This window comes from Crocodylus siamensis, chromosome 7 (genome assembly GCF_052110815.1).
Source record: "Crocodylus siamensis isolate JL-2025a chromosome 7, ASM5211081v1, whole genome shotgun sequence".
NCBI classification, from domain to species: Eukaryota; Metazoa; Chordata; order Crocodylia; family Crocodylidae; genus Crocodylus; species Crocodylus siamensis.
The window spans coordinates 8,585,401-8,612,660 of NC_143401.1; the positions used below are offsets into that span (position 1 = coordinate 8,585,401).

Genomic DNA, 27,260 nt, shown 5'->3' on the forward strand with positions numbered 1-27,260 from the left:
GGCTGAAACAATGACAAAGTATATTAAGACCTTTTGACAGGTGACCCCTTCATTACCAGATAAAATAAGACAAGTATTTGGAGATGTTTTAAAGGTGCAGAAAAGGAGTTTAATATAAACATATTTCAGCACTTGCTCATTGGCTTTCAGGACTGTGAAGGATAGATGATAGCTACTCACCTGCTGGAACATATGCATGGGAACACTGGCATTAGAAGAACTTAGGGAAGAAATCTGGGTCACAAGAATCAGAAGGAGCTAAGAAAAACAGGAAGAGACCCAAACACAAGGAAGGAATCTGCAAAGCACACGGTACATAATAATGATTCCAAAATCTCCGGCTGCAGTAATGAGGACTTAAGTATTTTAAGAAACAAGAATTAACAGAATAAAAAGATAAGACTGGCTATATAAATGTCAATCTTTATTTGAATTAATCCAATGCAGTACATGAATTGTGCACTTCAAATGAGTAGAAAAACAAAAGACCTGAAGGAAACTGAGAGGCTGATGCGGAACAATCCTGGGGTTAGGATGTCGCTTTTGGAAGGGATATGTTATCCATTTCGTGGATGCCATCTTTGTCAATTAAACGAACGCTGAAAGAAGGCAGGTTCAGGATAAAGCGTTTCTGGAGCTGTTTAACAGGGAAACAAGGGAAGAGATTTGTTCAAGACTTAAATGAATATAGTTTGTTTATCAAAAGCAAGGAAGACTGAAGCATCTCTCAACAGCATTTATTTTATTTATTTTGTCCAAGTTGGTGTCTTGGCTTGGTTTCTCTGATAGTTTCAGACTGCACAACTAAAATGTCTTTCATGTTCAGGAATACTTGAGAGCTACAAATCTACCAATTTGTGAAAGATCCTTAAGAAACAAAAATAGAAACTGCACTGTTAGAGTAGTCATCTTAAACAATCATGTGGACTTTGAAGGGAGTGGGGAGGGAAGGAAGAGGGAGGGAAAGGAATCACAGGGAGCACCATTTTAGGATTTTTGACCTATATAAGCAAACCATTTCTTTTCAGCTCTTGTTTTTTATGGAGCACAGGGCTCCCCCAAAATGCCTTTTAAAAAGAAATCTGCAATAGGATGGGAGAGCTGCATAAACTGCTCCTGCATCCAGCGATGCAATGTATTGGGCTCGTTAAGAACATAGAACTCTGTCATGCCCAAATTTATCTGGCTACACAGCTTAAAGAATTTGTCTTGAAGTAGTACCTAATAAGAGAACAACTCAGATAAATTAGCTTGACTGCACCAAGGCTATTTAACAGGTCCCCACTGTACACACTGCTTGGGATATAAACTTTAGTCAATCGTGCATGATATGATGGCAGCGCAGGCTCCCTCTCCTGCAGTGCCTCTTATTTCAGTATTAATCATCTCTAACAAGATTTTTGGTTCAAATGGAGAACCTTAGTCAGAATTCATTAGAATTGTTTTGTTCACTGAATTAAGATAGTGCAGACAAATGTCTTAGGGAGGTCCAACCTCCTCTATTTGCGCTGTGTTTAAGTATGTAATTCTTCCCAACCCTCACAACTAACATTAGGGAAATTTAGACATTTTTAATGCAAATACTGACACCCCCTTTTAGGGTAAGACGAGTGCTCTGTGCACTGATGAGCTCATATTAGATGGTCAGCAAGCTGTACAAAGAATATTTACTCTTCCTGCCTAGCTTGATAGTAGAACATCTTGAATTCAATGTAGTATCATTCATCCTATTATTAAAACAGAACAGGACTCAATACTGCATTTTCATTTTAAAAATGTGTTTCTTTGTTTTGTAGGCAATTTGCATTAGCCTGCATTAGAATCACAAGCATTTGCAACTTGGTTTTAATTCTTTAGTATTTTGGAGGTATTATGGCAAATATACATGTTAGCTAGATGCCAGAGATCAATCACTCAGACGAGATAAAAATGTATCAGCAGGCAGGCCTGTATGGTAATGCAACCATGTCTCTTTCAATGATGCTCATGGTCATTCTAGTTTACATGCAACTAAAAAGCAAGTCAACTTGTGTAAGAGATTATTTTGCAGGTCTTGAAATACATTTAAGGCAAGATTCCCAGATTTATGGATATTTCCAAAGCATAGTTAGAATGGTGTCTCAGGCTAAGCCAATTCATTTATCTGGGTAACATAGTTTCTGGAACACAATAAAAGTTGACTTAACAGTAAATGACAAGATCACTGTGTATATATTTGGCCACTTAGCTATCATGTCAGATCAAGTTTTCAACTGACAAGGTAGAAGGGATGCAAGGAGTTAGGCCAGATACTGTGTTTGACAGAAGTCTGAAAAAAAGTTGGAAGGAGCATCAACTGAGGTATAATGGACATGGCACATTTGAGGAAACTATACAACACATCCTCTTTCAAGTACTACCCAATCCTAAATTTATCAAATCCCCTTTGAGATGAATGACTGCCATTGCTGACTACAATTAATCAAGATGTCAACCTCCAAAGTAAGTTTTTTTTTGCAGCAGACTCTCCCCTGCCCCACAGCACCACCCAGGTCTCCAGACAAATTATAAGAGTCCTGCTCTAGAATGAGATATGGTGTGAAAAGATACTCAATGCTGAAGTTGTTGACGAAATCCCTAATGCGTAAGGTCAAATGTTTATCCAAGCTAGACTTGGCTATCCACATATGAACTGGAGGTGGAGAGGGTGGCTTGACTTTAAAAAAAAAAAAGTGTAACAGAAAAATAAACTTACCAGGAGCACAGGACATATACCCCGACAATACAAATATGTTAGGCAAAACAACATAAAAGGCAGAGTTAAAGGCTGTCTGCATCAATATTATCTTAGAGATGGAAGGACCAGAGGTAAGGAACAGCAATTAAGCCTGAAGTTTACATTCTGGAGGACATGAACCATGCTAAGACAATACAAGTACCCACAAATCCTTTTCCTCAGTAGCTGCTCCACATCTGGCCAGCATGTATTTATTACCCCTTCTGGTGAGGATGGGGAAAAAGTGCGACAGAAGAACAGGAAAAATATCAGCAAACAAAGACAAACAAACATTTCTTTCTTAAGTACACACGGACCCAAGTCTTTAGTGACTCACCTCCTCTAGACATTTCTTTAAGAGTTCCACTGCCTCCTCACGTGAGATACCTGAAGGAGAAAACACCCACAGATTGCTTTAATTAGAGGCCATCTCTCTCGACTTAAAACTTTATTAAATTTAAACAACTTTTCAGCTGAGCACTGCAAAGCTCTCCTTCCCAGCTCTCAGAAAACACATTCCATATGTACTGAGGATGCCCTGCACTGAAGCGCTCACGTTGCAACAAGCCATTGAGAATCGATTTGTTACACTGAATGGGAAGCATGACGGAATTTTGCCTCCCATGGCCAGAGACTGGGCTTTGGAGAGGTCCAGCCGTCTCTCTCTCCTCAAGTTTATTACAGTCCTAAATCAGCTCCATCTGTCCGCAGCCGGCTGCAAGTCAGTGAAAGTGGGCGGAGACCTGTGTTAGTGCTACATTCCCTGCTGGGTATTAGTTTTAATAATGGGAAAGACACGTGTGTGATGCCCCTGCTGTTCTCACACATTAGGATAAAAAACAGAACTCAATGGGGATGGCAAGCGATGACAATTTATTGCAGTTTCTTTTTTTGCCTGTCGGAGGGAGTCAGGAAGGAGAAGAAAGGCTGTGTCATTTGCAGGAGACAAATAACGAAAAAGCTAGATCTGTGGTTAAGGGACAGCCTACTGGTTTCAAAGGTTTTTGTTTCTGTCCTGCACCCACTGGTCAGGTGCAGTAACTCCATTCAGAAGGAAACTGCCAGATTCCTGCTGCACTGGTTGCAGGCAGCAGATTGAAAGACACAGCTCAGGAAAGGTGTCTGTAAAGAGTCAGCAAATTAAACTTTGCACACAAAATCTTCCTGCCAACATGTAAGGGAGTTTTGCAACTTAGAGAATCAGAGCTCGACCCTGCTCTTATATTTGCAGATTTCCTGAGGGGACAGAGACAGTGCTTCACTTTCCTGATCTGTAAAATGGGACTAATGCTGGGGAGGGAGGGAGGGAAGGAAGGGTTTTAACCATGCAGAGGTAATCATGTTTATTATCTGCATAAGCTAAGATTATAAAAGCAGTAAGAACAAGCCATCTACCCTCAGGTCAGCTAAGGGATAGAAGAAACAGGCTGGGTAGGAGTGTCATTCATTCTCCAGTCTCTAGATCTCTGAGCTCATACAAGATACAGACAAATAAGAATTGAGACTACCCTCTAAAGATGGACATTTTGGGAGGAGTTATACCAGTAGGCATGCTTCGTAGCCACTAAACTAGTAGTGGAGAGAGATCTGAAATCCTGTCTGTAAAGCAGGTGTTACTTAAACATATTTCCTCACACCAGTGCTTTGTTTTGAACACCATGATTTAACCACCTTTCTTAAATTTCTTTGGCTTCTGAAGATAAAAAAAATACAAAATATATTAACAGTAAGTGCTTGGGGCAAAAAGTCACTAGTACCAAAACACTGCAGGAAAGCCATCAAAACACTATTTAACAGATAAGGGCTGCCAGTAGCTAACAGGTCAGCAATTTAGAATAAAAATCTGTTCATGCTCTAGATAAAGATTAACCTCCTTTCCTTTATGATGATTTCAAGCAGGAACTGCATGCATTTCAAAATGTGGTACAGTTTAACGGTGGCTTCCATTTCTGCCGAAATACAAATCTAACTTTTTCACTGTTAAGTAGTCACCATAGAGATCTGAAACTCACAACAGCAGTAGTGGACAGAGGGATAACTTAATTCACACAGAAAAGATACCATGTTGAGATGCATTTACGAGTCGGCAGAAGAATTCTTTCACTCTTCACTTACTTGGCTTGTAATAGCGGTCAAGAATGCTGAGGGTTAGGAATGCACCATATCCATGTGCTGCAAAAGGAGCTTTAGCCAGGGCTGCAAGATAATCCATATAATAAAGGGCAGGACCTTCATGGTCATCATAGCCAGCCAAGAGGAGGTTGACATGGTAAGGAGTCTGCAAGAAAAATACAACAATTCCACTTAATGCTGCAACATAGATCCATCTCCCTTCTAATGCTTCCCATGCCAGGCGCAGACCTGCAAAAAACTGTCCACTTTCAAAATGGTCCTTTGCCTACAAAAAGCACTGGGTCTCAAACTCAGAATGGCTCAAGTTTTCTTAGGAGGAAGCAGAATTCTTTACCCCCCTGCATTCCTTTAAGCAATACAGGCCTTTTTCTTAAATCTACACTAGGGACACGTTAACACCAAGCTCTTCAATTCTAAACGGAGGACAACTTGTACTTAAAACACTTTCACACCAAGTTCCTACATCTCAGTATAAAGTCTATGTTTTTTTGCTGTCAGCATGTAAACACAACATGGACTTCTCTGCACTGTACAAAAACATCTTTATTAATTTAATATAATGTTTTCTCAGTTGCACTGTAGTTAGCCATAAAGCATTTTAGTGAGTATGAAACCATATATATGGCTTTAAAACAGTGTGAACATGTTCATACAATGTTATTCTGTAATACTAACCCCCAGTTATAATTTTATTGCATGTAACCATACTTAATCTATAAAAATCATTAAACTAACCTGGATAATCAGGACTAGCGAGGTAATCTACAGAGTTGCTTTCATTCAGAATCTGGCCCATTTCTAAAATTAGAAGATCAAGACCATACCAAAAAAACCCATAAAGGCTTTTGCTTTCTGCGGGCATTTAAGATCATCATATTTTGTCTTTTATCTTTCAGAAATAGCTTGACAGAGGAAGAGAACTAAAAGTCAATCTGCTTTAAATTATATCTTTCTTTATTAATGGATTGCTTGCAAAGTCTTAGAACAAGAAAGAAAACATGGAAATACCTTATTCTTTAGCCAAGACAGACCACCCATTTCTGCTAAAACAGACTTTTTACTGTGTTCTACTCAGAGATCCAGCAATTCCTCAGCAGTTTGCTTTGTCTTTAACATGGTTTCTTCTTTTTCTAAAACACTTGTCCTCTTATTACTGCATTTTCCACAATGGAGAGTGCGATCTTTTTATACACATTATTCCAAAATATGTGACATTCATTTGAGCATACATGTGTATTCAAATAAGCATACAAAAACCTCATTCTGAGGCACAGGATCATACAAAGAATACATAGCATCATTATATGCCTGTTTTCAAGACAGTACAGAACTAACTGAAGTACAAAACACAGATCTCAATACCTAGTATTAAATAGTATCTGTCATAAAAAAAATAGCATAGTATTAATATTCTGAAAAATCTAGATCAGCAAGCCAACCATCCCAAGTAGGAAAGAATTAATGGTGCATTACTATTAATGAGAAAAGAGAAAAAGTAAAAGCTTTCTAAAAGTCCTTTACATGCAGTTAGGTAAAGGCTGGGCTTCAATAATACATGCTTGCACGCAATTTAATTCTTTGAAGCAAAAAAACCTGATATTCCAATACTGTCCCGCCTACGGACACCTGTAGTTATTCTGTTACATCCATCCCTCTGTTACAAAATAAAGGATTAGTATGAAATAGCTGGGATAAAATATTTATATGGTGAAACTGCACCAACATGACAAGAAAGGATATTTCAAACGAGGTACTGTATAGAAATAAGAGATGAAATATTTCATGTTGGTTTTCAAATTACAGCAGCATTAGAGTTGCACACCCCCTTCACAAAGGAACAACTGAACAGTTTGGGAAGTGATACAACCTGACAAACAAACGTATCCTTAGTTTAGGCACATAAAAAAAAAAAAAAAAAAAAATCAGTCTTGACAACTCAATATTTTGGCCATTCTATTTCACCAAGTTGCTTTAATTTATACATAATTTGAAGGGTTGATTGAGCTGACAGATTCAAACTCCTTGTACCCAGACACTCCAGCACTTCTCTAAAGTTTTCTTTTATGTAAACTTTCATCAGGTAAGAAGGAAGGACAGGCTCATTTACACCTGAAATGTAACCGTCTTATGAGTGTAAGCTGACAGTCTTCCACGAAAAGATATTTCAAAGTATGTCAAGATCAAGTTGTTATCCAGCTGTTTAATTAGTCTGTACATCATCATTTATTTATGCTTAAACATCACACACACACACAAGTTAGTATTTAAAAGCCACGACACGTGGCACAGAAGATAACTCACAAATTGTGTGACTTCAAATTGCCAACTTCGGCATGTGCGAGATGCTTAAGCATAAATAAATGGTGTTACACAGACTAATTAAACCAATACAGCTGGGTAACAATGTGCAGTTTCTGAAATTCTTTGGATGATGCTTTATGAAACGTCTTTTGCTCACTTTAATTCTGAATGTAAATAAAGTTTATTCTGGGACACCTTGCTACACAAAAAAGTGGGACTTAATCACCGGAGAATTTGAATTTACATTTTTATTTGGTATTTCCTCCCCTCAGGCTTCTAACTGAAGAATATCCCACCCAGAAGATGCAGACAACTTGTGACCTGTTAAGAGTTTAGGGTTCCAAGGAAGAAACAAAATATTAAAAGGATGTTTTCATGTATCAATTTTGGAGAGTAATCTATTCATCTTCAGTGGAAGATCTCTTAAGTAACTTCCCTTCTCGATACCTTAATATGCATGCAACCTGCCCAGAGCGCACACTCACCGCTTGAATTTAATTTGCCAAGATTTCTTCCAATGTGGCAAGATCAGAGCCTGTACACAATACATTCCAGTTACAAGCACACACATTTTGTAACACTCCATAGCAATCATCAACTAATCATTTGGGAGTTTTGCTATAACACTTCATATTTTCAAAACCTTTTCTTTTTATATGTGAAAATCAATGTTTCATCTTTTAAAAAGTCATTTAAAATACCACGATTTCTAGAGCAAAAGGTAGCACGATGATTTTGAGACAAATGCTCAATTTTATCATTCCATTAATGCCTGGTGTTACAGTTCTTCCAGCTCCCAAGGCTTAAGGAATCAGTATCTGAAAGTACGGACTATAAGAAAGTACCAAACGCCATATCCATTAAAGTTGTGTGTCCTCAGCCTATAGACTCCTTTATATTCAAAAGTTTAACCCGCTCTACAATTTTCAGTTACATAGCATACACCATACAAAGTGCAAGTCTTAGCTTATGCAACTTCTTGACACTTCCATGCACCCTGCCAAATAAATGAAATCCTGCAAATTAGCCACCTCAGGCAAATGTAACCCTTAGGGCCCTTAGGTCAGATGTTGGGTAATTAGGCACTTATCTAGCTTTAAAATTCTGGCCTTTTGCACCTTGAGCAGAAGGTCAATAGCAGAGATAGTAGAGAGATGAACAGCATTATAAAACACTACAGTAGAAACGCCAAATGTGCACACATTTTTCTGCTTTTCTAGTTTTTGCAGAATGGATGGACGTGGTAGCAGAGTGGTATTAAGGAATATTTCCCTTCTAGCTCAACATGGGGCCGCGAAATCCCAGTGATTCTAGTAGTGGTCCTTTCACTCACTCACCTTTTCTAATCCAGCCCTCCTAAAGGGGCTCTGACAAAACACTCCAATCTTGACCTGTGGCACCCCCAGTGATTCATGCCTTAGCTGCCAAACACAAAATAATCAAGCCAGGCATTTGCCCAGTACTAAACTATACCCAACTTCAAGAGACATCCTGTTACTAAGAATTTAAAATACAGCCCTGAGATTTAATTTGCTGTCTTCAAACTTTTTAAGTGCGTTTCCATGACTTTAGGTTTTTGGAGTAGCAGCTAACAGAAAACGCAAAATACTGCTTTTTTTTTTTTTGGTCTCAAGAAATACAAACTTTTCTTTTGGGGGAAGGTGGGGGAGTTGCAGGAAATATTTTCCAGCCCCAACTAGCTTTGCACTTTATGCTGTTTGATTTAAAATAACTGCAGTGATTAAGAGCGTGAAATTCTTCAGAATTTACAGCTGAAGAGAACAGTTGTGATAAATACACCGAAACAACAAGCTCAGCGGTGGGAGGCTGGGCGGTGACAAGCAGCGGTGTGACATCTGGCGGAAGCCAAAGTCACAGCAAGGGGGAGAGAGGTGGGCGTGAGGAAGCATCCTGCCAAGCATGGACAGCAAGGGAGGAACTGACAGCCTTCCTTTGGACTGCGGCCAGACCCTGCCACCTATAATTAAATGCAACAACACAATGCAAAGCTGCACTTTAGGTTTTCTCTTAAAAAAATGTACCAAAATGTACCAAATCTTTCCACCTGCATTCCCAGCAGGCGAGTCATCTGGAAAGTTAAGGAAGGTAGTTCTTCTCTCAACCCACTACAACAGCACCATTTAAAATGGGAATTAAAGAAGCTAGTGTTATAAATTTGGGCTGTAGCAGAAAAACAGAAGTTGACAAAGGATCCCTTCAGACAATCATCAGAAACATACGGCTCATACTTTAAAAGAAGGAGTATTTCAACAGCCACAGACTGATGGGCAATGGAGGAGCAGAGGGTTTCCAGTGGTACAATCTGGAAGAGCTTCTGAACATAGTATTAGATTTACAGTGTACAGAAGGAAGACAGAGAGAAAGGAAAAGGAGAAAAGAGAATCTAACATTGTGGCAAAGAAATACCTGAAGCCTTAGGAGCCTCTATGTATTAAGAAAAATAAGTCAAGGATACACTCAACCAAGTTACTCCCTAACAAAGAAGTCCCAGGCCTAGCGTGACAAGGGCTGCATGTCAGAAGGCAACATTCAAAAGGCGAAGACTTGCTCACTATGTCATCAGTCCAATCATGTCCGACCATGTAGGGTATAGCACCCATTTCATTCACATGAAGGCCCATATAAAAATGTTGAGTATGATCATTTTGCTGTAAAGAGCCTTTTCTGTAAATGGCAATCAAAACATGAGGTTTCATCGTAATGGAAAAAGTGGGACTTCTATTCTGTATTTGGCCAGACCTCCACAGTTATAAACCAATGTCCTTCCACTAAGCCAAGGGTCTTCATTGTCATGTTTTGCCACCTCATTTCCACACAAAATTAAAAGCCTTTTCTACCCAAAACCTTGCACCATTTAATTGAACTGGTGCAAATACCCATGTTGCAGCTTTAATTTGGTTTTGAAGTAGCTGAATTCAGTTTATTTTAAAATGAAATAAGCAAATCAAAACAAGAACACTGACATACAGGCCTTATACTAGTTCAACTAAATAGGTTTTAATGACATCAAGTTAAACTAGAATAAATTCAGACCAATCCTAAGCCCGGTTAACCAGTGAAGTGAGGGTCGAGAGTTTTGGGGTTTGGAAGAGTACAACTATAGTTACCTTATGTTGTACTGTAATCTTACACAGGCTTGGTGATCAGCATAGGGACAAAGTAATCTTATCAATAGTGAGTCGCATGCAATAGACAGAATGGATAATCTGATCTATCTACAATCTGGTCCAATAAAAGTATCTCCCTAAGAAATCCTTTCCTCCAAGTAGCTCATTTTCGAGCTGCCTGGGAGAATCTCCTTTAGACCTAAGAGTTTCCAAATAACATGCTAGTAATAAGTGCATCACAGGACACCTTGTCTGTAGAAGTAAAGGGTAACTAGTGTCTACAGTCATACAAGGTCCTTAAATGCCATACCGTCAAAGCAGCAGGCCTACCACAACAATTAATTTTCTCAGTGCAAGAAACTTTCAAAAGGTGGCTTAAAATGGACCTATCAAATTGTCCCCAAATCTTTAGTCTTTTCTCAGCTTCTGGTACCAGCAAGTGATCTTTGCTGATCCTTTGTCTTATTTAACTAGATATAGCACCCTATTCACAAAGTTCATGCAACTTAAAAAAAATATTTCATCTGCCCAAAAGCAAAGGCCACACACACACACACACATATAAAAGCAACTTGAGCAAAAGATGTATTCTTAGAACATCAACTAAATATTGTGCAATAAAGAAAAAGATTGGCTGATGCACCTTCCCGCAGAAGCAATGCCCCAGACTCAGTGCCTTTGCCAGTGTCCTCCACTGTGCTGCTCATCTGGAGGTCTCTTCCAGTCTTAAATTCCTAACTACACTTTTAAGGCCCCAGTACACATTTACTGGGGGAAGGAGGGTGGTGGGGAAGAGAGAGAAAGAGAAAAAGCAGGCAAAGAGTTGAAAAGGGAGATCTCAAGTCTTAAGCCAGCACTCTTTGTAGATGTACAACTGTTAAGAGGCAGGCCCTGTCCTTGTTGCTACAATCTATTTCATAGGCTGGAAGCAGCTCCAAGTTTGTATCTTTGTTAAGGCTGCAACCATATTGTAATTAGAATGGTTTCAAAATTTAATGACTTAAACATGGCACAGATGCCTTATTATACCAGCTAGTTAACACAGTATTTGTTTTCTCCGTTAATTTCACTTGCTAATCCAAAATGCTGTTTCTACCCAGCAAATAAAGCCCACCGATGAAATCACTGACTGTCCAATGGCAAAATGTCAACCATGTGTTTATTAAAACAGAATGCTTTTTTTTGGGGGGGGGGTGGGTAGGGAAATTAAAACTGCTTTTAGTACTGTGGAGTAGATTCCATATGTCGAAACAAAATGACATACTGTATAGGTAACTGTAGTGAGCTATTAAATGCTAAGCACTCCGAAAATATTAGATATACCAGTAACTATGATTGCAGAGCCTTACATTAATGCTGGATCATCCAAGATAGACAAGTGAATTCAAACCAGCTCAAGTGGGGAGGGACACAGATGGTGGTTAATAATGTAGAACAAGCTTCATTCTAGGCTGGACTGTAACACTGAAATACCCTGAAGGCTTTCATTGCAGTATAGCCCTTCACAGACTGTGGAAATTACCCTTTTCAATTGGGGAAATTTCAATAGTGCAGCCCCAGTGCACTGACGTGACTCTTGTTCTGTACTAGGCATAACATGGGGAGCTGCAACACCAAAAAAAGAAGAAAACCTGCAGAAGGGAAAGATAGTTATATGGTATATCACTACTCACCTTTTCCCATAACTTCAGTCTCTAATACTTTGTATGGCTGACAGCACAAAGGTGGGGAGAGACCAGACAGCAGAACCAGAACTAAACTAAGCAGTACACTTGCCCCTCCCCGCCCCCCCCCCCCCCCCACAATTGGCACAAGTACCAAGTGCACAAGCCCAAGAATTAGTTAATACTGCTCATTGATCTGCAAATTCCAGTGAACAGGTCATACCAAAAAGGTACCCAAAACCCAAATGCTAGTACTGGGAAGAGGGGGATGAAGGACTCCTCCCTTTGCAGCATCATGGATCCACTTCTGCATCTACGATAGAGTGCCAACTACCAGTTAGGAGAGAAGACTTGACACCTGTGTTCACTTTCCAAAGGCTGGAGTGGGTTGGAATGCAACTCCATTCCTCTGCCCTACACTGCCCCTTCTGTACAACAGGAATCATGTTTATTCCCCTTTCTGAAGGTCTTGAGTACAAGGGCTGAGTACTAAAATAAACATGAGCAAAACTTCACCCCCACACACCACTCCTGGTGCTGATCTGTAAGGGTGCACAGGCAAACTGTTCAAGCTCAGACAGTAATTTACTCTAGGTTACCTAGACAAATAAAACTGTTTAAAGGCTAGTGCACATTAATGAACAAGAGGTCTCCTTCATACAGCCAACTCTTCCCATTCAAGCTTATACCTTGTTATACAGATCCGCCAGCAAGGCTGCTGTGGCTGAAGCATCTAGATGGGGTCCAGGCCCCTTTTTGCATGGGGCTAGATCATAAACTATTTGCAAAGAAGGGGTGGAACTGAGAAGAATTCTGGATTTAAAATCACCAATGCTAAGTTACAGGTACTAGGACAAAACCACTCCCATTACCAGATCTCAGTAGCTAAACTAAATGGTGTTTTTTCTGTAGACATGCTGATCCATGAAGTTATCTATTCCATTTTCCAAAGCTAACACTATTGAATTAATACAGTTGGGTGGTTAGTGTCAAACTCCATAATAAATTGGGATTCAAAAAATTAGGGCTGGAATAGACCTAAGGGGTGTTTTAAGAAAGCCAAGGGCTTTGATACATGCCTCCAGTGGGACTGTTTAGCACAGAAACAGGGATTTCTACTCTCAGCAGGCACCTAACAGGATTGCACACACATATTCTGAGTGAGAAAACAAACACCTTCTCACATTCGATCCCCTAGAGAGGGGAAGGGGATTTACACCTGAAAAACTCATAACTGTATCAGCACTCTGATGGGTAACATAGCAAGCTTAAAAAAATCTGGTTAATTTAAAACCAGCACCACTCAGTATTTTACCATACCATGTTACCAAAACAGGAGAGTGGCGATTGAGAGCTATACCTAAGGTCCTCCTAACAAGCAGGCCAAAGCCTCCATAAAGAATGCAGTTAAATGTAGGAGAGGACTTTGGAGGACTAAGTAAAGGAGGCAGTGACAGAGATCAGGAAGCACTGCTCTCTAACACTGCAGCAAGATTACACCAGAATACAAGTTCTACGTTTTCTAACATCTCGCCACTCTAAGAAGTAAGAAGGGAGGATAAAAAAAAGGAAAGAAATCAAAGTCCAATAGCTCTATCTTGTATGTATATGTATGTGCGTGTATAATTTTCACACCCCTCTCCCCAAAGTTGCAAGTTTTTAGTCTTGTAATAGAGTTTCCACTGTTAGGTCCAGACAATCTACACATACGTAGTCACATGCTTAAAATAGCCATTTGCATCAATATAAAGCAAAGCCCAATGTATAACTCAGATTCAGGCAGAAGCAACTTTCCAAATGAAAAAATGGATCGGGTTTGGCCAAGACAAACTACTTAACACATTCCATTATTAATGATCCTAAAACCCCTTTTACGTTATCCCGCCCATGTAAAGTGTTACAAAATCCACCAGCAGCCACTGGTCTAGGATCCACTCAGCTTGCAGTTAACTGCCAACATATCCCCAAATGCACATCAAGATGAACATACATCTTTAAAACCAGCAGGTAAATTGACCTTGCCTTCCTAGTCTTCTCCCTTTAAGAGGTCAGCATTAAAGCATAGGTTATTTTGGTAAGTTTATTATAACTAATACCAACAACATTAAATGAATACACTCAGACCTTCCTACAAGAGGAAAATAGATATCTGAAGACCCACAGTCTGCATTTTTCTCAATTCTAAAGATATTACGATAGCTACAGAAACAAATATCTGAAAAGTGATGGCACGGAGGAACGTTTTGACGCCACAGCATGCAGCTTCATGTTGGAAGAGCTGTACTGTCAAACAAGCAGAGAGAGTTAGATTTTAAAAGATGGTAAGAGTTCTTCCTACAGCACAGGGATCCTGGTAGTGTGATAGTAGTGTCAAAGTGCACCATTTGCTCGGGGGCACTGCCATCTGCATCGGCACAACATTTTGTCTCCGGTAAATAAACACATCTGCCTTTGCCAGTGTCCTCCCCACTGTGCTGCCCATCTGGAGCAGGTGAGCTGGAAGGCAAGCGTGGGCACAGGGAGGAGGGGTGATGCAGGGAGGATCAGGCCTCAAGGGACATGGCACATAGAGGAAGACAAGAGTGCCACATCATGTCACATCCTGCTAACTGTGTTTGCCAAAAAGCATGTTAAATTACCCTCGTTAGTGATATTTTTAATCATATGTAACAAATGGCTGGCTGTGCTTAAGTGGGCAGGACAGTCAAAGTCAATCTCACCTATGCCATCTGCTCGGAGGGGCACGTGACCTCAAGACAAGTAATCAGTCTCTCAGGCAAATGACAGACAAGGCTGTGCTTGCACACGGGGGTGGGGGGGTGGAATCATCTCACTGTTTCTTGTGTCAGGCAGGGAGACTGAGAATAGTTGCATGCAGACACACATGCACACAGACTCCCCTTTCAAAAGGAGAGCACCCAAAGAAAAGTACTACTGTTACAGCTTACAGAACTGTACCTTTGCACCAACTGGACCATTTCATTTGCAAGAGGTATAACTCCTATGTCAGTGGAATAATGGGTGGTCTGAACAGGGGACAAGGAGCGAGAACCTTTGTAGTTTATTAGCTTGCTGGGTGAACTCAAGCAATTCAAAACCTTGCACAGCCTCAGGTCTCTATCTGTGCAACAAGGATAATTCTTTAACCCTATCCTTTTTTTTGTGTGGCTTGTTCTCCCAGACGGCAGGATCTTCAGGGCAAGAACTGATTTTTACCACATGTATGTACAGATCCCAATTAGGGCATTCATGGCACGTGTATACTGCATTGCACAGTGGGGACATGCTACTAAAGGTGGCTATGTAACTTCTTTAGCATGAGATGCAAGCAGAGCAGGAGTAAGTGGCTGGAGAAGGGTGCTGCTTATCTCCCTCTGAAGCCTCGTACATGCCCTGCATGCAAACTTTAACTGCAAGCCCAAGTAATCCTTCAATTACCCCACCAGCAATTAACCAAGTTTCATTCCCTTCTTTCCATTGCTAACAGATGTGTTTAATTAAGTCACACCACTAATACTGCTGGCTTTCTCCTTCTATAAAGACAACACTGGGAAGAGTGAAGTGCTCCTTAAACTCATATTTTTAAACAACAGTTTATGCTTCCAGTAAAGAACATTAACAGTTCTTTACAGACCGTGAATGAAGACGCCTCTCTCTGCTGGTAGCCAAGAATAATCTACTTGCATACAAACACCAATTTTACAACTGTGGTAAACTGAGGTACAGAAAAGCTAACTTGTCCAAAGCCAGGTAACAAGCTAGCAGCACAAGCAAATATAGTAGAGAATTTAAGACTCCTAGGTTCTATAACTGCAAGGCATCACAGGGTAGCCAAACAAGGCAGCTGTAAAACGACTGATGAGACATCCTTTATTAGCAAAGCTTTGAAAAATTACCATGAGGAAATTGGTAATTGCAGTTTGCTAACTTGAAAAACACAGCTTCAACTTGGTTTTGATATTTACTGAAAGCTTCATGTCGCTGTTTACAAAAGGGACTTGTTTTGCTAAGTACATCAAACAGCTTTGCTCTATTAAATCATTTCGGGAGAAGATTAAATGGATTCAGTGCATTTGCATGAAAACTGACAGCCTTATCTCGATTTTAAAGGGGCTTAATTCAGTTAGCTGTTGCTGGTATTTATGACAAAATGTTTATTGGGCCCAGAGCTGGAATCTTAAGATGCATTTATATTTGTTACTGATAAGCAACCAGCACTTTTTAAATAAACTATACTTTATAATTTCACACAATAAACCTTGCTGATGAGGATAACAGTTAAAGACAGAACAGACCATTTTATCAGATATCATCCACTTGTAAATGAAAGGTCTCCTTCAGCAGGACATAATGAGTCACTGGGAGATGCTTGGTCTTACTCAAGACATTAGGCTGTCATGTTCCAGCTCCTATACCACATTTCTTTTCCCCAAGGCAATCGATCAGATCAGGGTACTTCTCCAAATAGGGTCTTTAGATCTTCAATAATAAAGAATTTTAAGCCATAAGTCTATATCCTACCTTTTGCATTACAAAACACTCTTGGTTATTCAAATTCCTTGGAAACCCCCCCGTTGAAAAGCCGTTTAAATAACTGAAATTTGTGGAATAAGTCTAAGTTACAAGTTTACTATATGAAGTTCAAGAGTAGACATGCCCCATGTATGAAATAAAACTTAAAAGGAGAAGTTTATTACACAACTGTTTGTTACCAATAGTTACAACTTGTTGTTTTTTAAAGGTCCTATAGTATGTACAGCATTGTACACAAGTATTTCCTACTGGAAAATAGATAAAATCAATATCAAAATGATACAGAACTGTACAGCTGTAGAACTGTAAGGCACCCACTTGCAAAAGTAGTCCATGGCACAATTTTCACTGTTTGTTCTGTGTAGGATACAAATAATCCTGTTAAAAGTTAATAGTTCTAGTTCTTTAACATGTAACATTTTACAAGAGATGTCACAGCGGTGCAATGTCCTGGCCTTAAAGCTAAGAACAACCTGAAACAGTGCAATAGCCAGTACTTAAATGATGTAAGCACAAGTCTTGAGGCGTCAAAGGTCTGCAGTCTTCCATCAATAAACAGTTTGTTAAAGAGATTAAAACAGAACTAGCACAAACAGACAAGCACAACAGGACTACAGTAATACTTTATTCATATCACTTTAAAATTGTTTAGTGAATACTATAGCGCTAAAGAGAGTATAGGCAACCCCCACTCAGCACTCTTAATTGGGTCCTGAAAAAAAACGAGTGTTAAGCGAAACCAGAAGTTTTGGACGACCCATGATGGCGACCATAAGTGTTTTTAATGACCCTAGATGGCAACTGCAAACGCTATAACGAAACTTGCTGAGCGCTAAGTGGAATTGGGTATCAATTTAAAATGAGCGTTATAGGAAAATAGCACTAAGTGAAACAGTGACCCTTGCTTAACACCTGTACTAAGCTATTGAAACCCCAAAGTAGGATGTAAACACATGCATCTTAAAAGAGCAATACCTTGAAGTTGAAGACTCTGGGGGATTTGTTTTCAGATAAGGTGTTTAAAAAAAATGGATTAAGGGGGGGAAAAAAGTTAGGCTAAATATGACATTGCTTAAATGATCTTTTGTGTCTTGTAATTCCAGGTTCTCTCTCGGTGCTTGAAGTGCATAACTGATACGTGCAAAGAAAAAAAAAGAAACTCCTTCTCCATCCCTTTCACAGCCCCCTGCCCTTCCCTCAGTGGTACCAGCTCTGCACTATACACCGTGCAGAACACGTGGCTTCACTAACTCCAACCATACTCAAAATCATTTGCTTATTTCAGAAAAACTGAGATGAGGTTTGCCAGTCACATGTTATTTTATTTTGTGTTTTCTGCCCTGGAGCACTCAGTCATGTGTATGCACATGTTTAAACTGAGAGCCTGGGAAGATGGGAAGGGAGGGGAGGAAAATTTTAAAAACTGCCCAAAAAGCCACTGGAGTAAGAGGGGATATACAAGGGTGGGGTGGAAGAGGGCAAACACACTATCCATTTTTTAAAAGCGGCCTTGGTAACTCCAGTCATTGGTAACACACCTCAGGTCTTACTTACCCGACTCCGGAGGTAGTCAGCCAGGTTTCTGCGTGTAAAGTTTGCTGCTGCAGTAGGCGATAATTCATATCCTGGTGCAAAAAGATTAATACATAAATATTTTTGTTTTGTGATTGTAGTGCCAAGGAGTCTTAGTCTTGAACCAGGTCCCCACTGTGCAAGACAATGGCAAACAAGCAACTGAAGTGCAGCTACACCATTATGTTTTACAGCTTTTCTTTCACTACTGTTTCACACTATACAGAAAGGCAATATGGTTTAATAGAATTATCATTCTGGCTCTGGCAGCTTTTTATGTGGCACAGTAGGTCTATAGCTTCCAGGTGTAAATTGGAAATATTTATACTAACCTACGTCAAAGCAGCATTAAATGCAACTCATGCCTAAACCTGGTGTCAAAATACAAAGCCTCAAAAAAATAAGTAGAAGTGCACCAATAAAGATTTTTTGGGCCAATACCAATGGCTGATTATTAATAAGCCATATCAGCTGATGCTGATCCGATTACCAATATGCAGCCTGGCAGCTTGGAAAACAGCATCTGGCTGGTAAGCTTGTTGCAGGGGGAAAGAGGCAGGGGAGGAAGGGATGTGGGGACAGATCAAGGCCCCCATGGTGAGGACGGAGTAGGGCTGGGGCAGGTGCTGGGGTGGGGCCCAGGATGGAGCCACAAGCGGTTCGTCTGAGGACATGGGGGAGTGCACCCCCAGGGGAGACATGGGGGCATGTGCCCCCAGATCTGTGTGCAGGGTGAGGGCAGGCTGCCACTGGGGGCTGGGGCCAGAGGCAGCGCTGGGCTCTTCCGGACAGGGGGTAGGGCCCGGCTGCCCTCAGGATGGACAGCGACACTGGGAGGGGGAGCTGAAGCCCACCCCGTAGCCCCCTCTCCCAGAGCTGCCACTGCCCGCCCTGAGGACAGCCTGGCCCAACCTCCCATTGCTGGGAAAAGCCTGGCACCACCCAAAGAGGCAGCCCACCTTCACCCCATGCACAGATGCAGGGGGCACATGCCCCCCATGCCCCCACCAGGGGTGTGCACAGGCAGCAGGAGCCACACCCACCGAATGAGCTGCTCATGGCTTCGTCCTCTGCCCTGCCCCACTCCTGCTGGGCAGCACCTGCCCCAGCCCCACTCTCTCCCTCACCACAGGGGCCTTGATCTGCTCCCCCCGCCATGCCCCTTCTCCACAACATAATTATTAGTTGGACACTACTCACCAAGCTGCCAAGCTAGCCATGAGCGTGATGAGGCTGCGTACATGCATGCACCATTAATCGACGACATTATCGGCCACATCAACCAAATAAAGCTGATTACCAATAATATCAATTTTCCTTTTATTGGTACCGATGCAGTACGGACCAACACAATGGCGCACTTCTAAAAAAGTTAGTATTATTATGAATTTGATTTTGGCTTTTTCATATAAGTAATATACAAAAACACTGTGGGCATTAAATAAGTTGCATAGGAACACTAGAGATGTTTGTCATTCAGAATTTAGAAACAGGGAAATTTCTTCACTCTACCACAAAAAGACCTTTCTTGACAGCAAAGACTGCAAACAAGAAGGATCTTGTCTTCACTGACATGAACATTAGAGGAGTATTTGGAAGTGAACATGGTATCAAACATTCTTTAAAAAAATGAATAATTGGACCTGCAATTCCACTGTAGTTTGTTTAGAGGAAACAGACATGGTTACACACACACACACACACACTTTTACCACTTGTAACAATGTGAGAAAGAAAGAGCCAAAGGCAAACCGTTTCCATAAATAAACTTGAGACACTTAAAATTGAAAAGCTGTGCGTTAAGAGTAGCAGAGCAGGTTATTACATGATACTGTGTGCTTGTTATTAAAACCTTTAACCTGCCCTAAAGCAGAAAATTTCTTCTAGCAGTCTTAGGTATTTTTTTTTTTTTTTTTTATAAGCAGTTACATAAGATTCTTGAACTATTGCTTCAGTTATTATTTATAACTGAATAAGTCTCCCAATGACTGACAAAGGGTGCTTGTGCCCAAAAGCTTGCAAATAACTTTTTTCCAACTATTTAGTTGGTCTAATGTAAGATATCACACATCTACCCAAAGAATCTTGTCTACCTATGTCCTTAGACCAAAATGGCTACAACCAACACTTCAACTCTCAACAAAACACTCATGACATGCAGTCACAATTCAGTAACATCTACACATTGAGTATATAGAAGCAGGGTGTTCAGAAGATGAGTGAAATGCTTATCTTGCTGGGATCATTTGATTCCTGCAGACTTCCTGCCTATGGCAGGGGACTGGACTCGATCTCATGAGGTCCCTTCCAGCCTCTAACGTTTATGAAATCTATACATGTGACCTGCAGACTGCTTGAGTTCAAATCTTTGCAACCACTCTACAGATTCAAGCAGCTGAAAGACCTTAAGACTAATCCTTTAGCATTTCTGGACCGGCACAAACTGAATATTAGCATCATGACCAGAAGCAAGACTATGCATTTGAGTCCATCCTGTGAGACAGGCACTGTTTGCAAAAACCAGGACGGAAGATTTTAAATATACTATATTTCATTATGTGATCTTATGTTCTGCAATCAATGCATAGTCCCTCAGTGAAGTACTACTTCTCCTTTCCAGATGCTGCAAAGACCATTCTTTTCACCTGTCATTTTATCCACGTCACGACTCTATGTCATTCCATGGACCTCGTCTTCTCCGTCTCATGAAGTGTAAGTTACTTGTTTTTGCTCCACTCTCAAGACCATTATAACCTATCCCTACCTTCATCCTTCCAGTGTCTACGCCTTAAATTTTAAAACCTGTACTTGCATGCTTCTTCATGTTGTCAGTCACACTTAGAAGTTAAGTTCCCCATAAACATTTGTGATGCCATTTTAACTGTTCTCTTTCAAATGGCTCCTTAAAATTAAAAAAAAAAGAAAAATCTTCCTTGCAAAGATATCTACAAAACCTTTTGGCACCATCACTGGTCTCCCTCAGCAATACCATCTCCCTGCATTCCCATGCATTTGCATCAGCTGTTGTCTTGCCTTGCACTTAAACTAAGTTCTTTATGCATGGACCATCTTTTAGCTCGTATTTACATAACCCCTTGGATGGTGGCATGTCTGGGTCATCTAAGCACCATGGTAATACAAAACAAAGAGGTTAGATGATAACCGTAAAAAAAAAAAAAAACAAACCAAAAAACCCCCCACTCCACATAAGAGCTAGGAATAGAAAACTAGGAATCCAGTTTGCAAGTCCTTTTTTTCTAGCAACTTTCCCTGCTTTGTACAAGCTAAACCCTGTCAACTTGATGGGCAGTTATACCGTGGGCATGCTGCTGACAGGAGAATCAAAATATGGTATTGAGTTAAGAAATACAAGTTACTGAAACAAGAACTGAGTCATTCACATGTATTATATAGGGAATCTCTTCGAATACATACATATGGATGTATTCAATGACAACCATTTATGCCCCTACCTACTTACCATGCACTCATTAACATATTTACCTGAACTAATGAAACCTAAACACTACACAGACTTCACACATGAAATCTAATATCTACTTTAGATAAATGCTGACTGTAGACCCTGCCTACTATTGTTAATGTGATGGAATATTTTGAAACACTATAATTTTAGGTCTCATTTCAGCAAGTAAACCATTAGTTCCATTTGCTTTCGTCTTTATTGCCCTTTTGGAACATGTATGGAAATACTAGTTCAAACAGAAGAAACTAAGATACAACAAATAACAAGAGCTCTTGTAAGAAAAGTTCAGAGGACAAGAATGTAATTATAACATGCCAAAAACTAACAAAAAGGTTCAGGGGCCACTGTAACATGAAGAAATGCATTTTGGTGCTTTTAACAGACTAAATAGTTAAACTGTAGTCTAAAATGCTTGGTATCAGATACAGAGCCTTCAACAACCTGCTAGAATATTTACCCACATTTGTATTGTTAAAAAAAAAAAATGCATTTTTTTTTTTTATTTATTACATGTTAAAATATTCCTGGGAAATAGCCATTTTAACTTTAGGTTCTGTACTCACCGTTTCTCATTTTGTAGAGCTGAACATTTTTTTGAATGTACTCTGCAAACTGGACAGTATCTCCAGCCTCCCCAACACAAAGGAGCAGGATCTTCTCACTCATCTTAAACATCTTCTCATGGTCTGTAAAAATAAAAAAGAATAGGAGAAACATCACTCAACAAGAGCACACTATTTCACCAATAACAGAATAGTTTCACAATTTAAGTGACAAGTTAAGAGATTCCAAACAGTCAACTGCATACCAGGATACTAATCAAAGTGCCCTGAACACATTCCATATTTAGCCTCTCAACTTCCCAGTCCAGTCTGCACTGCTTAAGAGCCATCATGCTTCACAGAAGCGAGCGCATTTCAGTGATTAATAGTGCTCCTACATAGTTTGTGACCCAGAGTAAATCCCAAACCTACAACTGGACTCATGCAGACAGACAAGGCACCTGCATTGTCCTCAGATAATCAGTAGAGCTGAACACACAAAAATCAGATACATGAATTCTGCCAAAGAATCAAAATCTAACTTTGTGAAATGCTTGGGAGATATGACAGAAATAGAAGATATTACTCTGGCATCAATGATGGTTAAAACTTCATAGAGATTGGGGGGAAAAAAAAAGACAGTCATCTGAACAGTTTATTCAGAATTTAAATTCAACAATCCCTCATTCTATTCCTTTCCCCCAAAATAAGATATTCCAGGATTCTGACGAATAAACTACTACATTTTGCTCTATGTAAACATAGAAAGCCTTTGGAGAAGTCTGGGTCTGCATAAAGTTGAGATGTGTGAATTTGCTAAGCAACAAGTCCTTAGAAGTGCAGTGCTAAATCAACAGCTGTTTCTGAAAAGAGATATTTGACTTTATTACAAATCAGAGTGTTTAAAAAAGGGGCAACCAATATTACAAAAAACCACTAAATATTGGTAAGAGAAAAAATCCTAGTTATTGATTGCAAAAAAACTGGCCTGCTAAAAAGCCAAAGATCATTAAAAGAATGAGCTTGATTTTTTTCTCCTTTGAAAACAAGACTCAAAACCGGTTTTCTGAGAGGGGAAAAAAAAAAAAGAAAGATCCCACGATGAAACTATAGAAAAACACAATTTTTAACTACCCTAATACTGTAATCTTATCAGACCACCAGTCTGCTTTACCTAGATAAGATAGATAAATAAAAACCTCGAGCAGCTTCTGATGCCTAGGGACAACAGTTTCACCATTTTCAGGTTAGGTCTGCAGAACAAGTCTAAATCTCCATATCTGAATCTCACTTTCACTTTCAATTTACTATATAGTGCTGAATAATCTCCCCTGGAAGACATGTTAGAAAGCTTCTGAAATATTGCAATCCTTTAATAGGATTTGGAGAGTATTATGCAGTTGTTAAATACTTTAAAAGTTGCTTGCGTGAGAATTTAGGAACTATTGTACAGATCGATTTTCTTGCAATTTGAAGAAAACATTACCGAACACTCAATACTGTATACTCCCTATAAAAAGGCTATCACAACACATGTTCAGAAGGAGCTGTCAGTGTTGCCAGTCTGCAATTCTACAAAATGTTTCCTAATATTTGGTGCATGCTTGCTATATTTCTTAAAGCCTCAGCTGCCAAGCTTATGAAATTGCAGGTGCATAGCTTCCCCTCCCTTTTTAGTAAACTGGGTGGCAGGTGAAAAAGAGCTTGAAGTGTTAACTGAGTAAGTTGTAAAGGCTCAAAAACCCAAATGTAAATTAAAAACCTTTTAAAAAAGGCATAAATGATTTTTGAAGGGTCTGAAATAGTATTTAGAACACCTACAGCTAACAGTACTGCTCTAATTAAAGCACAGCCTTTAAGAGAAATAAGTATATGTGGTACATGATTAGTTGACTACGTTCATTTGACATAGCTATATTAGATCTAAGAACTTTGCCCCTGTAAACACTCCAACTGACTGTCTGTAAGTCAGACAGAAATATATGAAAGAGCAAACCCTTCCCCCTCAAAGTCTAGACCAGGGAACCTAAAAAACATGGGTTCACCTGAACCATTATTCAGACTGATAGTACTGTATCCAGATAAGGCTCTTGTTTCCAAATCCAGGTCTTCTACTAGTTAAAACTATAAAAAGTAGGTTAATTAAAGTAACAAATAAAAAGTTAAAATCTTAGCTATCATTTATTTATATGAAACTGCTGAAGAAATAATTTCTTATATCATCTCAAGTTAAGTGTAGTCTATTTGCATGGAATAATGGCTCCAACAAACAAATCAGACTTGGAAACAAGCACTACCCACACTCTTCTCCAACAATTATATGGATGGAAGACATACACATTCCTGTGATCTTTATTGTCCAGAAGGCTCAGCACACTGTATCATTCTGAACAAAAAAAGTTATACTGGTTTGTGTAAATCTGTTGGAAAAGGGTTTTTCCCCTCATTTAAATAGAACTACACTTTACAATCAACTACCTGGTAAGCACTACATAAATGCAGTATATCAGCAAACAGCTCTCCAGTACTGTTTCAGCTTTGAACCTGCATACACTCACTCTAAAGAACATACATAGTAACTGCTTTTTATTCTCACTATGGTATTTCAGGTGAGCAGTTACAGCTGTTTTTTCTACTTGAAGAAACTAAGAAATGATGGTGCAAACTGGGTTCCCAACAGCTAAAAGCTCCAAGACATGCATGCATTTGTTTCACTTAACATCCCTCAAGCTCTCCCTGACACTATCTTTCATTGGGTGGGAGGAGCTTTTTGGAAGTCATTGCACTGTTATCTAGTGCTTATAACAAACAGAATAACATCCAAAAAGAGGTCTAGAGTGTGCTATTCTGTGCTGTCCTTACTGCTGGTCTAGTCAAACAATCCCTGGTTCCTTATCCTGCTGGGCTGCTCCAACTACCTCTGATCTTCCATTTAGCCTATACAACATACAGCATTTTGGGTACATGGACAGTTTAGAAAGAATCCAGGGCCACAAAAATGATCAGGGGCCTAAAAGACAAAGGAAAGGCTGAAAGAACTAGGGTTATTTAGCCTGGGAACAAGCAGCCCAAGAGGGAATTTGATAACCGTCTTCAAATATCTTAAGGGTAATAATTAGAGAGAGGATGGGAGATGGGCTTTTCTCTGTAGTTATAAAAGTGACAAGTTGAGATGCAAAAGACTCAAGCTGCAGCAGGGGAAGTTTAGGATGGAGACGAGGAGGACATTTCCAAGTATGAGGGAGGTCAGGTCAGGCACTGGAACCGGCTTCCTCAAGAAGTTGTGGATTCCCCATGCTCAGGAACTTAAATGCAGGCGAGATGGGATGGTTTAGTCAGAGATACTGCTGCTTTGAGCAGGGGCTGAGCTTGGATGCCCTTGAGCAAGGTCCCCTCTAGCCCTACTGATGACAGAGAAGGCCCAATGGGAGCCGCTAAGCCAGCGATTCTCCATGGGTGCCTGGAGATCCTTACAGTGGGGCCACACAAGACGAGTGTTTTAGGTGAGCAACCAAGAAAGACAGAGTGAGAGAGGCTGAGATTTGCAGTGGGAACCCATGGGGCTGTGAACCCCAGGTCGTGTGCCTGCTGCCCGACGTCTCTGCAGCACAAAAGTTGCTCCACTGCTTCTCTACAGTTAAAAGTAAGGAAGAAGGAAGGGATCTCCACCCACCAGGGGGCCGCAGGGAGGGGAGGGAGATACCCCATCCACCGGGGCGGGGGGCCACGGGGGGGGGAAGGAGGCCCCCCATCCACCGGGGCGGGAGGCCACGGGGGGGAGGGAGGTCCCCCATCCACCGAGGCGGGGGGCCACGGGGGGGGAGGGGAGCGAGGTCCCTCATCCACCGGGGCGGGGGACCACGGGGGGGAGCGAGGTCCCCCATCCACCGGGGCGGGGGACCGCGGGGAGGGGGGAGCGAAGTCCCCCATCCACCAGGGCGGGGGGCCGCGAGGAGGGGAGGGAGGTCCCCCATCCACCGGGGCGGGGGGCCGCAGGGAGGGGGGGGAGCTCCCCATCCCCCGCTCGGGCCCGGCGCTCACCGTGCTTCATCTGCACGATGCTGGAGGCCGCCACAGTGTCGGAGGCGACGAGCACGTAGTCGTGGCCCTGGATGCCGATGAGGTACTCCATGGCGAGGGGGAAGGGGGGCGCTCGCTCTGTTTCAGTTCCTGCCCGACCCGGCAGCCGCTTCCGCCCCCTCAGCGGCGCGACGTGACACAGCTAAGCCGCGCGCACGCCCAGCGCACGGAGATGGCGTCAGCGCCACGTTCTCGCGAGAGAACCGCCCCCCCAGTGCCCAGCCTAGGCAGGGCTCACGTGACTGCAAGCCGCGCCCCGGCGTTCCGCCCGGCCCCTTAACCCCTTGGTCGCCGCGCTACCACCTGCTTCCGGGGGTTTCCCGCCTTTCCGCCCTCACGCGCCAGGTCCAGGTGTGTCACAATCCGCCCCGGGGTGCAGCCCTCGCCTAGTGCTGACTTAGCCCATGGGGGCATCTCTCCCTTGCCCATGGAGTTGCGAAATCTGAAGCTATTCCAGGAGATGTTTTTGCTGCCCTGCGACATGACATCACTCATTGCAGTGTACATGACGTATGATGTCATTAGGCTGCCAAGGGAAAGACATGTGATCAGATGACACCATTATGTTTTACGCACATCCATATATGAATTCCGTGCATTCATCCTATTCATTGATTTTTTTCTTAAAATAGCTGATTAAAATCCCTGGCACTGCTTTCAATCATCACCGAGATGGATGCCAGTCCAGATGGACTGGAGGGCTGGCAACCCTCCATGCCCAGCTTCAGACCAAGGTGGTGCGTTGCCCACCCTGCACTATGCCCGGGGCTGCGGGGCATTGCCCTCCGGGCGGCTCCTGGGGAAAGGCTGGAGCCGACCCGCCTGAGCTGGTCCTGGAGTCACTGGTCTTCCTCGGGCGGGCGGTTGGACGATGTGTGGTCCCTGCCAGCCTCAGAGCCTGGGGCCGCAGGGCCCAGGCCGCCACGCTGAGCAGAGCCATGCACCTCTTGTGGGTCCTGGTGCGCTGCGGGCAGCCTGGGGGTGGCTCCAGATAGCTCCCACGTGCCGAGCCAGGGCCATCGGTTCAGGTTGCCAACCCTCTGGGATTTCCCTGGAGTCTCCCAG

At 41.5% G+C, this 27,260-nt stretch overlaps 1 protein-coding gene across 1 annotated transcript; it reads right to left on the bottom strand.

Annotated features, from left to right (window-relative positions):
• Positions 1-407: 407 nt before the first annotated feature.
• Positions 408-26,357, bottom strand: PSMB2 (proteasome 20S subunit beta 2). Its single transcript, XM_090057787.1, has 6 exons — positions 26,157-26,357; positions 22,137-22,259; positions 18,069-18,139; positions 4,871-5,033; positions 3,093-3,142; positions 408-637 (listed from the first exon to the last, which is right to left on the bottom strand). The coding sequence occupies exons 1-6, from the start codon at positions 26,245-26,247 to the stop codon at positions 530-532; spliced, it is 606 nt and encodes a 201-aa protein (XP_089913913.1). The 5' UTR covers positions 26,248-26,357; the 3' UTR covers positions 408-529.
• Between the last annotated feature and the right edge of the window lie 903 nt (positions 26,358-27,260).